Genomic DNA, 13753 nt, shown 5'->3' on the forward strand with positions numbered 1-13753 from the left:
TATTGGCCACGCGGGTATTGGGCAACATGATATTACTTTACTTGAAAACTTTATATTACTTTGACTTTTACTACAATACACACACATGCACACAAACACACTCAAACACACACACATAGACACACTGTTGACATGCCTCCGTGGACTGCAGGTCACCCCAAAACTAGGTTTATGAATTAAACACTTTTTACTGGTTGGACATATTTTGGTAATTGGTTTTAAATCAACAATATCATTTTAACAGAGGGGTCCCTCAGGGCTGTGTTAGATCTTCCATCCTGTTCTCCATCTACACCAATGGAATCGCATGCAATGGCAATGCTATGATATTCATGAAATGTACAGGCAACATGGGCCTGGTGGCCTGCCTGAAGGACAAGACCTCCCTGTGCTCATATTGCGATTATGTGGGCAAACTGGACACCCTGGATCTTGGGGAGCCAAGTGGAGCTCAATGTCTCCAAGACCAAAGAGTTGTGTTTTGAGGGAAGGCGAATATCTGACACCCCTTTCCCCCTCATTGAACCCCTCAGGTTCTTTCGGTTCCTGAGCACAGAGATAGATAGCTTCCTGTCTTTCTCCCAGCACACTAACACTGTGTACAGGAAGGCCAAGCAGCACCTGTTCCCACTGAGGATGCTGAGGAGTCTCAACATCAAGAAGGACATTGTAACAGCTTTCTACACCTCACTCATGGGTTTTATTCTCACTTTTAACATCATGTCCTGATACACCTTCCTCTCCATCAAAGATAAAATAAAACTGTAAAGATTCATCAGTCAAACAAGAAAAACAACTAGCAGCACCCAGCCACAGCTAATATAATTCTATAGCTAGTCAGAGAGATTGAAGGCCATTCTTGTTACAGTGAAACCCCCCACACTGCCTCTGCAGCTCTTCTTTCAGCCAGTTCTATCTGGACACTACTTTTCACTAAGTTCCACTGGCCAAGAAAAACAAACATTTTTAATTCTCTCTGCAATATAAATCACAAACAAATGATTAGAAATCAATTTGCACAAGGCATTAAAATGTTAGCATATCTCTTGTTTTTGTATGTTTTATGCTTGTGTCTGTAATGTTTTAACTTGTTTTTATGTTGTTTCAGAAGTTTGTGTCAAAGTTTTTGTCTCATGTAAATGTAATAAACAATTACATCTGAATAATATCACCTAATTGATTAATCAACAACAACCATGTTTTAAAATTATCATTAACATTTCCCATTTGGAAATAGATCCTTGTTTGTTAATTTCTGCTGTTTTACCTATCTATTTCCCCTGAGGCATTGTCAAAGCACTGCTGTGTATGTGTGTGTAAGTGTGGATCCACACTTGGATCATTTTTATAGTAACTTCTTATTTCAGCAGATATTTCAGTTTCCATGTAGCTGCCTAAGGCTGGCTGACATTTAGTGTTTTCACTGAGAGTCAGCCTGAGGAGGGGTTCTGCCTCTCCCTCCATCTGAGGTTAATCCCTTTAAAGAGTAGGTTTTTTGGAATGTTTTTCCAAAATTCAGTCAGTGTTCTGGAACTCCATTACTTTCAATTATTAGTAGTGATTGAACATTGCACCAGCCTTAGAATGTTCAGTTAAAACATTCTAATCACATATTTGTGATCGCACACCTTAAAGGGTTAAATGCTGTTGAAGATCATTTCAAGTGAGAGAACGGCAGTCACAACGTACTGGATGTTGATGACTTGCATTCAGATAACTGCATCTTGCATAGCAGAGCTGGTAATGAACAGACATGCTATACTGTGACAGAATAATAAATAATGGATGTGAATATTGTATGAATTGCAATATTATTTATGCATTTATACCTATACACTGTTTTGTAAATAACTTATAGGAAACGTTGGACAGAATTCTGCATTTTTAAAAGAATGTGGCCCGGTGCTTTGATTTAATAGTTTCTTAATCTCTGTAGCGCAGCTGTATAGAGTTTGCATTCCGAACCGCCAAGAGCCGCCCCCTTCCCACGCTGCCACAACCATTTGTTCAATTCTCTCTCGCGCGCGCGCTCGCACACACACACATACACACTGTAACGGAGTGGATGTTCTGCTTTCGTCACATGTCGATCGACTTTCTGAGTTGAGACGAAATACAAGCTAAATGTTGTGTAACATAGTTTGATAAGACGAATGGGGGTCCAGAATAGCAGACTTGTCAAATGGATTTGTTGGTTTGTCGTTGCGACGGTGTTTTTCTTAAATGGCTTCCTAATAGGTAAGTTATGAATTTTCTCCTCTTACTATCGAAAGTAGTAGGCTATTTACTATTTATGTATTGTATGTTGCTTTCCCTGTACTGCATGCCTGTGTAGCCTTTTATAGTTTTTAATCTCTTCTGAGCTATGGTCAAACAGTTTTGTACTAAAATATGTGGCCACCTAAGCCAGTTGCAGTAGGCTACATTGCAGTTCAGATTTAGTCTACGACACGGTCTGCTTGATTTAACAAAATGATTAGTCAAGAAGTATGAAAGATTAACCACAAAAATGCGATGGTGGGAAATCTCGAGGATAAATGTTTGTTTAGAAATGAGAATTTGCTGCAGCGGTTTGAAAATGGGGGAGAGCATTTTTTGGCTTTTGTCTTCAAGGTTGGTACGCAAGACCCTCTCAAAGTGACAGCAGTGTGACAGCGTCTCACAGATACCTGCGAGATTTCCTGGATGAAATGCAAGCTGACAAAATCAAGCAGCACCTGAGGTAGAATGCATGATGGTCGGTTCAATTAGGGGCTGGGCTGTTGACCTTTACTTTCTGTATCAACACTTTATAAATGATTATGACATTGTTTCAGTGTACTCAGTATGCTGTAATTGCTACTTTGCTCTTTGATTTTGTGCAGGAAGCCAAGTGCTCTTGAGGCATTTTGTACAGGTCCACCTCAGCATTGCAATGCTATCGAATTTGGAACGTACTATATCTCCCTTTCTCCTACTTGTATAGCTCTATGATTACTGCACTAAATAGAGCAGAGTGACACAATCACTTGCCTGCTTAATTATGCTTTTTACAAATGTAAGAACTATGTGCATTAAGTGCTGTGTTGTGCATTACTGTACTGTACAGTACTTTACTACTGTATTGTATTATTTCCTTAATAACATGCCTTGATATATGGAGCTTATGTTTCTTCATAGTAACTATACATTTGAAGAAACGGTGCCCTTGCTGAAGGGTACAGGAGCATAACCACAACTGAGATGCAGACCTGCAGTTTTAGATGTTTCCTACGAAAGAAGTGATGTTTAAGAGTTAGGGTTCACCTGAAGCCCTTTGGATGGCATCCTATTCCTGCTACCCTCAGGAAATTCACACGGCTCCCTCACCTGGCGGGAACTGAACAGAACCTCCGCCTAGCCCAGCAGATCAGGGACGAGTGGTTGCAGTTTGGACTGGACTCGGTGGAGATAGTGCCCTACGATGTGCTGCTGTCCTACCCCAACCAGACCAGCCCTAACTTCATCTCCATCATCGATGACCAAGGGAACGAGGTACACTGCTTTATTACTGTGCATGGTAAGAGGAATAAGGAGCTGTCCTCAGTGACCTGCTACTGCCTGGCTACCATAAGGAACTTTTAGGCACTGGGGGACTCCACCAACTGGAGAGGCAGGTTGGGAGGGGTATCAGATTACGATTGTGAACTGGGGGGATGGGGGGCTCATATTGCTATTGTGGACAGGAGGGGTGGGGGTTCAGCTTGCCCTCACAGCGAGGGGTGGGGGAGATTTGCAGTTGTGAAACGGGTAGGGGGGCATGTATTTTGGTTAGCTGAAATTGCGAATCTGGGGGGAGATGGATTTAGATCGCGACCCCCCCAAACTCTACCAATGCTGGCTATTGCTCACTTCATGATTTAAATATTAATTATGTAAATATTTTATTACATTTTGTCTTGAGGGTTTTCTTACAGTAAGAACTACATAATGCTTACATCGGTACAATGCCACTTTATTACAAAACATTCCCAATGCGGACCCAAGGCCCATTACTAATTATGAGGTTGATGTATAATTATCTTTACTCTTTACTCATATTCATGTTCATGTCTTATTTAAACACTTGATAGACTTGTGTATAACAATGCCGTGTATGGATGTCAGCTTTCCCATAGAGAAGTATGGATAGTAGAGGAGATGGACTGCAGATGTGGCCAAGGCTCCACTGAAAGCCTCATTGAGAAGAAGCATTCCTCAATTGCTTGCGTGTAACGGTTTTGAGGGATTTGTATGATTGTTGCTTTGCAGGTGTACAGTACCTCCCTCTCGGAGCCTGTGCCCGAGGGGTATGAAAACATCTCTGATATCGTCCCACCGTACAGTGCTTTTTCGGCCAAAGGCCAGCCTGAGGTGAGGGGGCTGTATTCAACACCGCGCCGTTACCACATGTGTAGGCCATTCGTATTTCCAGCCCATCTCTGTCTCAACTCAAGCTTGTTCTGTCTTATGTGTGCGAGTGGAATCGGTTTGTCAATGTCAACTGCATATCTCATTTGTGATCAATATATAACCATGGGTGCTGCTCATGTGTTGATATTACAAACATACTGGCACTATGTTTGACACCTTCGTTTAAAAAAATTATTGTCTTAAAATACAGAAGCATCTTTCAAAAGAACCATTTTTGAGAATGAATGTATTGAATATATCCGTACCCCCTTGGTCTTACAGTATTTGTTATTTATCTTGGATTAAATATAGTTTCAGCCCATCTGCACTAATTTTTATTCTGTAAGACTTATGGGCAGATGGGCTCACATGAAACGCTACATGACAAAATAACCTCATTGCATGGTTCCTTTAAACAGGACAAACAGAGTGATTTCCACTGTTGAGATGCTCTGCGTTCTTCTCCAATAGGGTGATCTAGTTTATGTGAACTATGGGCGTACGGAGGACTTTTTTCAGCTTGAACGTGAAATGGGAATCAATTGCACCGGCAAGATTGTCATCGCAAGATATGGCAAAATCTTCAGAGGTAACAAGGTCAGGATCAACTTTTGTTTTGAAAAGAATAACATTTAACACCCCAGGACTGCATATTACCTAAGGTAGATTTAGTACTCTTGGATATACCCACAGACGGGTACAAATTGACTTGAGCTCTGTGGTACTGGTATGGACACAGAATGCACACTTGTGGTAACAGTGAGTGAATTATGGCAGGTGAGCCTTGTGTTTCAGAGCCATGTTAGCTTACAACAAATAGACAGAGCTTTCCTGTGGGAGTCCCAGCTCTCTCTCTTCCTGCAGGTGAAGAATGCCATCCTTGCAGGTGCAACGGGCATCATCCTTTTTTCAGACCCGGCTGACTACTGCGCTCCAGGGGTGAAGACGTACCCAGATGGGTGGAACCTCCCCGGGGGAGGAGCCCAGAGGGGGAATGTCCTGAACCTCAATGGGGCGGGTGACCCCCTGACGCCTGGTTACCCTGCCAAAGGTGCAAGAGCAATTATGCAGCTGGTGAAACTGAAATTGGCAGCTCATCTAGGTGTTCTGCATGCTGACCATGGTAGTTAAGAGAATATTATGTGTTTTGCATCTCTTCCCCACATTTTCTGCAGAATACACCTACAGATTGAGCATTGATAAGGGAGTTGGGCTTCCCAAGATTCCTGTGCATCCCATTGGCTACAATGATGCTGTCAATCTGCTCAAGTGAGTTTATGTCCAGATCGTAAATCCTCACGAGAATATCAATAAATGACTGTTTTCTAATTGATAATGCTGTCCTATTAATGACACATATTAACCATTTTTTACTGTTCCATTGTTACATCACTTTCATCACAGAAATATGGGGGGAGAAATTCCCCCCAACAACTGGAAGGGGGACCTCAATGTCTCATATAGGATTGGGCCTGGATTCACAGCAGGGTTCACCACACAGTAAGAACCTCTTAACCTTTACTTCAGGAAGAGAACAAATAGATTATCCAGTCCATTGGGAAAGTGGTATTTGTGAGTGTTGCATTGCAATCAAATCAAATATATTTGCATTGCGCATTTTACAAAGAATTTACTACTGTACACTTCATGGTAAACACCAGGCTGAACCCCCACAAAGCAAGCTAAAAGTGGAAAGGAATAAGAGTTAGGGAAGTGCATTGGGTAGGAGATGCAGAGTGGAGATGGTGATATATAAGACTGAATCCACACAGGTGTGAGAGGCAGGAAACCTGAGACTGTAAGGCACCCTTGCATTTCAAAACAGTTTCTTTCTTAAGCCCCATATTCTTTTTACAAGACTAATGAAGATGTACTAGTCATCGTAAACATAAATCAATAAGTCACTAAATCTTTATTTTCTCTGCATTGCTTCACAGAGGTATTGGATTATAGGGGGCAAGTATTAAACAAGATTGTGAAGTGGTATGTGAGGTATATAGTGTAAGTTAAACTGCAATAGTGTCTGCTTCCCACACAATCTGTGGAAGGTTATTTCACAGCTTTGGAACCCTGATGCAAAAACCACTGTTTTTTTACTCGTGTGATGCTTTACTAGTTATTCACAGCATTTTGTAGTCATCATAGTATTTCCTTTAAAATCAATGAAGTGAACCATGAGGGTATATTATGCTGTTGTATTGTTTGGTCTTAGCCTTTGAGGCAGGTGAAGGAGTGGAAAATATAGTTTGGACATTGGACATAACTACTGGTTACCTGTCAGCAGCTGATCCAGCCTTAGAAGATATGGAGTGTACTGCTTTTGGCACTAAGCCCCACAGCCCTAGTTTGTGCATGTAGTATTCCTGAACCTTCACCAGCACTATTGAGAGGAAAGCACTTTATGGAGGGGGCCATAAATCTTATGCAAATGTTATGGACAAACTCTGAACCTACACCCATTTGCTGTTGACAAGAGTATTGGTTATTTATTGATAGGGTAAAAAAAAAATACAAATGCTATCAAGAACTGCCTGCTCACTAACGCTGGTTTACAGAGCTGATGCTTGTGTTGGATGGAATGAGATAAGTCTGTTCTGTCTTAGTTTACCTAAACTCACCACAAACTAGGCTGTTAGTCCTGAACACAAACACGTTTGTTGACAATCAAGCTAAGCATCAGTCGGCGTAACATTAGTGCATCTAACTGGAACACACCGATTGTGACCAGCTGACAGACTGGCCAGGACCCTTTCTGTCTAATGAAGGAGTTTAAAACAAGAGGCCTGTTCTGTATTCATTGTACATTTTCTGCTCCTTCATCCCCATTGTGACTCCCTAATTAATAGCTGGCACCGTTCCCAGTTCACGATAATGAAGGCTCTTGTATATCCCAAAGGGAGAGATCTGCTGGGAGATTTAAAAAAAAATAAAAAATAAAAAAAAACTAACTATAGAGGGTTCTTTAAAATGCCAAAAATGCTGCTTACTAAAGTATGATCATTTTACATTTTGGGACTAAACTATGGCATTCACTGTATAATATTTATAGTTGTTATGTATAAACCACAAACCACAATGTCCTTTTTTTTAAAGAGGACCTGTTCTCTTCCCTCTCCAGGAAAGTCAGGATGAATATCCACACAAACAACCAGGTGACCAGGATCTACAATGTCATCGGCAAAATTCGAGGGGCTGTGGAACCAGGTATGACATCACGGAACCTCAAAACTAGCACCAGAACTCGTACCCATTTTTCATCCCACCCAACCGCATGCAGGACACCTCTGACAAACAAATCAGGAAACGGTGTATCTCATGGTTACCCTCCCCTGTGGAGCCCAGGGATGGCATACAAAAATACCTAAAGAGTTGCTATAATTTAGTGCCTGCATTATATAAATGCTTGATTGTATTGTTGCGCTGTATGTTATTGACTGCTTCTGGAATTTTTTTATTAGTTGTTTCAGTTATTATGCCCTGTGTTGCTGGCTTCCACAGGATTGCAGGAACTAGGCAGTGGGTGTCCAGAGACAAAATTATCTCTGTATCTGATAAATCAACAAAATGACCCGTATGTTTATGTATTCTGATGGGGGGGTCTATCTGTTCATCATGCTTAATAAGCGCGTCTGTCAAGGCATGAAGGAATTCATTAAAATGTGCTTTATTGTGTGCAACAAATTACTGTTGTTTCATTTTCCATTCATTTTCCAATGTTCAGACTTTCCTGCAAATCTTCCAGATATGTTCTGAATATTTTTGGTGAACACTGGTAAGAGAAAAATGTCTGGACACAACGTGTTATCCGTGCATATCCACATAGGATATTCGGCTTTAGGTACTTGGCAGCCCCAGGCTGTAGAGCTCAAAGACTGAGGGATGAGGTAAAGTTAGTGCTGAGCCCACACCCGGAGGTCATTCAGGGCCGCCGCCTGACGAACGGCCTGCTGTTTCCCAGACAGGTACGTGATCCTGGGGGGTCACCGGGACGCGTGGGTGTTTGGTGCGATCGACCCCATCTCAGGCGCGGCCGTAGTCCATGAGTCCGTGAGGAGTGCTGGGAAGCTTGTCAATCAAGGTTTGTGGTTACGCTCTTATCAACTGCCAAATTAAGTACACACATAGTGTTACCCGCCATTCTGTTTCACAGATCTTTCAAAGATTTTTAACGCTTCAACCTGTTAGGGGTTTATCGTAGCAATAAGTGTACGTGCGGCTACTGCTGCATTTACTTTGTATTTAAGGATAGTTATCTTATCTATTCAAACGAGTGTCATAATATCAAAAGCCGCAATGGTCTTAAAACAAAATATGGAAAGTCTAGATTTGTTATTATAGAATAACAGTAACCATCATTAATATCATATATAAATTTATGTTTATCCTCACAGTATAGGTGTGAAGAGTTATGTCTGCTGTGGGTTTGAATAATGGCAGAAGCTTCCACACCACAAAAGATATTATTAACTAGGTCCCCAGCCAAGGGAGCTAATCATACTCTTTGCATATTTACCTCTATGACCTCATTGGGAATAGTGTTTCTTTTCTCACAGCATAGAAAACAATATATTCATTGTCACCAAATAGGGAACAGTGTTCAGTTTCAGTATAAGGAACAATTTATCTTTTTCACACGTGTTTACTTCTACATGTGGTCCAGAACCTTTAATCCTTGTAGCATTGTTTCCCTTCAGGCTGGAGACCCAGGCGGACGATCATCTTTGCCAGCTGGGATGCGGAGGAGTTTGGGCTGCTGGGATCCACAGAATGGGCTGAGGTTTCAGGGTTTCCATTGACATCATTGTGGCCATTGAGCAGTTAGCATTTCACCAAAACAGTCTCTGCAATACGGGTACGTCACTGTTTTGGTGATTTGCTACAGAGAGAAATGCAATTTTGTGCAGTTTCTGCAGTAGATTGCATTTCTCTTAGCATATCACCAAGCAGTTTCATACACAAATTGCAGAGACTGCTTATGAAAGACCAAACACATAGTCACACACGCAACTCCTGGTATCTGACACATTTAAGTGAAATTAAGTGTTCTGGCTATTCTGCAGCATTGAGAGCAGGTTTTTCCAAATCCCCCAGACCACACATTTGGCATGCGGTTACTTTGTTTTGTAGTATCTCGTGCGTTGTGATGTACATCCTAAATAAATGCCAATATTTGTGGCCTTAAATTTGGTTTAAATTTGCAGGACAACTCAAAATTGCTGCAAGACAGAGCTGTGGCTTACATCAATGCTGACTCCGCTATAGAAGGTGAGATCTGGCTCTCTTTTTGCCCTGTTACTAAAGTTCACCTTCTGTGAGGAAACAACAGGGAAGGACAGTGTTAATTATCAGGTGTAAAAGATCCAAAGAATTTAACGGGCCCACAAAAGCTCCAAAGAGGCATGTGAATTCTAGTGTTACAAACTACAAGACTGTTCTTATTTCTGACTAAGCTGTTATGACTGCAGGTACTTACACCTTGAGGGTAGACTGCACACCATCACTCCACACTCTTGTGTATGATGTCACCAAACAGGTAATGTCACTGTGGTCAACATCATTAAATGTCTTTGAACACATTTCTGGGTATTCAGCAGTGGAAAGCCAAAATGAAATGGATGTATCTGGTGATTATAGTGAGCTGTGCACATGAGTAATATGGCTGGGAAAAGAACGCTGTCACACAAGTAGGACGCCAGATAAACCATTAACAAAAAATATAAAAAAGAACTTGATGTGACCCAAGGACATTATGACTTGGAATACAAAACCTAATAGTTTACTTAAGTTAACTTTCACATACCAGTGCACTTTCCCAGACATTTTTAGATTTCAGGCTTTCGTTCAGTCAACAAAAGCAAGTTCGCTTTCTTGGTTTTTCAAAATATTTTATTTTAGTTTGGCCGTATGTTTTTGATTAAAGTTTTGGTGTGTGTTGAAGGAAATTTTTGGTATTTGCATACGTTCCTGAGAACCTGCCACATTTACAATGGCTGGTACATTAGGTGGTTTGTGGTCACACATGCTAAATATCAAAATTCCCAGAAAGTGGGAAACTATCCCTTTAAATAGTTATTTTTTGTTGAACAACTCTTGTTGCCATTTATGACCTTGATTCTCCTCTTCAGTTTCACTGTATTTTCATTTGTTTTATTTCTTGAGATTGCCAGTCCTGATGAAGAGGATGCTGGGATATCTCTCTATGAGAGCTGGCACAAAAAAGACAACTGGACGGGGGATCGAGACGCACCCAGGTAAAATGTAAAAAAAAAAAGGAAACATAACTTCAACTTCATCAATGACACTGCTTCAAATAATACGAAGTTCACTATCTTTATAAGATTTATTGGATTGAAAGGTTCGGTGATGTTTGGCCATAAATGCATGTTGCAGAATATTTGTTCATGAAGTGTAAGAGAAATGGAAAGAAAATGTAGACTATCTGAAAGTATTTAAGAATTTTCATGTACAATTCAGTCAATTGAAAATTCTGCAAATGCGGATATCTACGGGCAAGGGGAGTCTATCTGCACAACCTCCAACCTGAAAGTCTGCATGAGAGAGGAGTTATCTGGTGTACCCATTCACTTCATATGCATATTAACAAACTAAAAATGTGTCTCATAAGCTGGTTGACTAGTAATCATAATGACATGGTAGTGAATTATATAAATTAATTCATTTTTGTTTATGCTGACAGACCTGGATTTATCCTGGATTGAGATTGTGAATTAGGGTTGTATGTTCAGTTATGCCTGGCTTATAGCTATGGCCCCAATGATCATGATGCTTTCATCTCCCTCTGCAGAATCAGCAAGCTGGGCTCAGGCAGTGACTTTGAAGCATACTTCATAAGACTGGGAATCGCTTCTGGGAGGGCCAGATACACCAAGAACAGGGTGAGATGACTGCACCACAGCTCTCGTGCTACACAGGGAAAGGCTGATTGCCCACATTCATTGCCTTTCTGCTCAAACAGATTCCTGCAGGTTCTCAGGGAAAACCTGATGTTTGTATATATGTGCATGTGTGTGTGTCTCACAGAAAACTGAAAGGTACAGCAGTTACCCAGTATACCACAGCGTGTACGAGACATTTGAACTGGTGGAACGTTTCTACGACCCCTCCTTCCGGAAGCTGCTAGCAGTGGCCCAGGTCAGGGGAGGTCTCATCTTCCAGCTGGCTGACTCCCAGCTCCTCCCACTGGACTGCAATGAGTATGCCATTTACCTGAACAAATATGCCCAGAGCATCTTCATGCTCGCTCAGAAACACCAGGCCGACCTGCTCAAATTTCAGGTCTTATTCGGTGAGCAACCGTCTTTTTGGAGAGGCACTTCCCCACACACACACACACACATTCACACAGCCAAACGCCAGCTGTAGGTCCCAGAGCCTTATGATAACAGTCATTAGAATTACAGGAACAGGAACTGTGTCTGTTTGCTTGCTAATTTGTTAGCCAGGTCTGACTCAACTGGAGCTGTTCTCAGGGCTACAAAATTATTGTATTGGAGATTTAAGCCCACAAAATGTTATCCACTACAATAATTTATTAATTCACTGGATACATGTTTGGCCAAATGACAGTTTTACACATTTCTAGAAGCACAGCTAGTCGACAAAAATGCACATATTCTAGGAACACATAATTGATGTGGTAAGGACCCTGAATTGTCAAAATATGTCATCTGAAAGATAAGTGAAATAAGTCCCGCTGTCTAATTGAAACATTTTTAATTTTGTCGTGCTTTTCTCCTGGGCCAGATTCTCTTTTTTCTGCTGTGAATAATTTCACAACTGCTGCAAGGGACTTCCACAATCGTCTTACACACCTGGACGTGGCCAAGTAAGCAAGGTCTATTTCTGAGTTTCACATCTGAATGCAAATAGTCTTTCTGAGTTTTTAGTATTGAATCTTGCACTGTTTGTTCTTTCATCCAGCTCTATGGAGGTCCGAATGGTAAATGATCAGATGATGTATCTGGAGAGGGCATTTGTTGATCCCCTTGGATTACCAGGGAGACCTTTCTACAGGTTAGAAATTGTGCCAATTTCATAAAATCAAAACTAAGACCCATGCAGCACATGCAAATAACACGTGAATAACAATGCAAATGTGAACGCAAATAACATTACCAATGTGTAACACCATGCAACATCTGCCTAGCAAGGAGATCTATAGACAATTATCAGGTCTATCTAAACTATTACCTTTATTTAAACATTTTCATCTTAGTTTCAGGCTTTGGTTGTGGTGAAATTAAAACAACAGATTCATTAATCACAATGTAAAAATTAATGCAAATTTGATCAATAATCAGTGTTATTGTACCATATTTATTTTTATCTATAGCCAGATCATTGTGATCTCCATTAAAATGTTGCTCTTCTTTTTTCTAATCTGACAGGCATATTATTTTTGCACCAAGTAGTCATAACAAGTATGCCGGGGAGTCTTTCCCTGGAATCTATGATGCCATGTTTGATATCGAGAACTCTGAAGATCCCGCCGCTGCATGGGAAGAAGTAAAAAGACAGATCAGCATTGCAGCCTTCACAGTTCACGCAGCGGCCACTACCCTCATGCCAGCCGCATGAAGGCCTCTGCTTTCTGAATGGAAAAATACATCTCCAGCCCTCTGACCTGGGGTTGGGTCTGGGGTTTCATCCAACCCTGTGAATGCTGGGGAGTTACACTGGGTTAAGTTGGAGGTGAAACAAGTTGTTTCACCTGGATCTTCAAGTCATAATGAGTCGAGAGTATTAAGAGTTGGAGATGGTCAGCTGTTGTTCTTAAGTACCAAGTGGCTGCACATTTTGTTTAATCAAGAAATGATTATCCACTTGAAATATGAAGTCATGTGAAGTGGCCCGTAATGCTAACAGTGATATACTCTGAGTGGCGGATTGTCACATGTAGAGACATGATAGGGTGGGAATAACCTATATCCATTGTTATGCATTTCCATGTCCAGATCAAATCAGGACTGAGACACAAGACTGTGGCTCTGCTTTGTGGAATTTTACCCCACCATCTGATGTTAGTCCAAGTCTGCTGACTCAAATCACTAGTGCTGTCAGGCAGTGCAACAGGGTAAAAAATGGTGGATCCTGATAGATGTTCTCAGCTTAAATTACTCTGATTGTAAAAATGAAACCGGTACCATCTCCAGGGACAATATATCCCACCTTAATCATAAGCAATAGTGTAGGTTGAATGGATCACAAATGTTTTGTGACTTAAGTTGTATTATTTGTATTTGTCTCTTTGGCTATTAAAGGTCTACATTTTACACATGCTGTAGTAGATGAAAAGCCACTCTGAAATGTTCCTGGGTTACCT

The 13753-nt window shown here is 41.1% G+C and overlaps 1 protein-coding gene across 1 annotated transcript; it reads left to right on the forward strand.

The window, feature by feature from the left end:
- The first annotated feature begins 2003 nt into the window (after positions 1 to 2003).
- On the forward strand, positions 2004 to 13703 carry naalad2 (N-acetylated alpha-linked acidic dipeptidase 2). Its single transcript, XM_064301663.1, has 19 exons — positions 2004 to 2238; positions 2614 to 2722; positions 3327 to 3513; positions 4270 to 4371; positions 4882 to 5007; positions 5275 to 5461; positions 5586 to 5679; positions 5815 to 5910; positions 7529 to 7614; positions 8369 to 8488; positions 9105 to 9187; positions 9612 to 9675; positions 9876 to 9943; positions 10570 to 10661; positions 11216 to 11306; positions 11452 to 11716; positions 12175 to 12256; positions 12352 to 12444; positions 12819 to 13703. The coding sequence occupies exons 1-19, from the start codon at positions 2154 to 2156 to the stop codon at positions 13006 to 13008; spliced, it is 2220 nt and encodes a 739-aa protein (XP_064157733.1). The 5' UTR covers positions 2004 to 2153; the 3' UTR covers positions 13009 to 13703.
- The last annotated feature ends 50 nt before the right edge of the window (positions 13704 to 13753 follow it).

This window comes from Anguilla rostrata, chromosome 12, assembly GCF_018555375.3.
Source record: "Anguilla rostrata isolate EN2019 chromosome 12, ASM1855537v3, whole genome shotgun sequence".
Classification (NCBI taxonomy): domain Eukaryota; kingdom Metazoa; phylum Chordata; class Actinopteri; order Anguilliformes; family Anguillidae; genus Anguilla; species Anguilla rostrata.

Bases quoted from the DNA above. Each gene is read 5' to 3' on its own strand.
- naalad2 (XM_064301663.1), top strand. From the start codon at position 2,154: ATGGGGGTCCAGAATAGCAGACTTGTCAAATGGATTTGTTGGTTTGTC. The intron at 5,680-5,814 runs GTGAGTTTATGT...CTTTCATCACAG, and splicing joins GATGCTGTCAATCTGCTCAA to AAATATGGGGGGAGAAATTC. The intron at 9,944-10,569 runs GTAATGTCACTG...TTATTTCTTGAG, and splicing joins TGTATGATGTCACCAAACAG to ATTGCCAGTCCTGATGAAGA.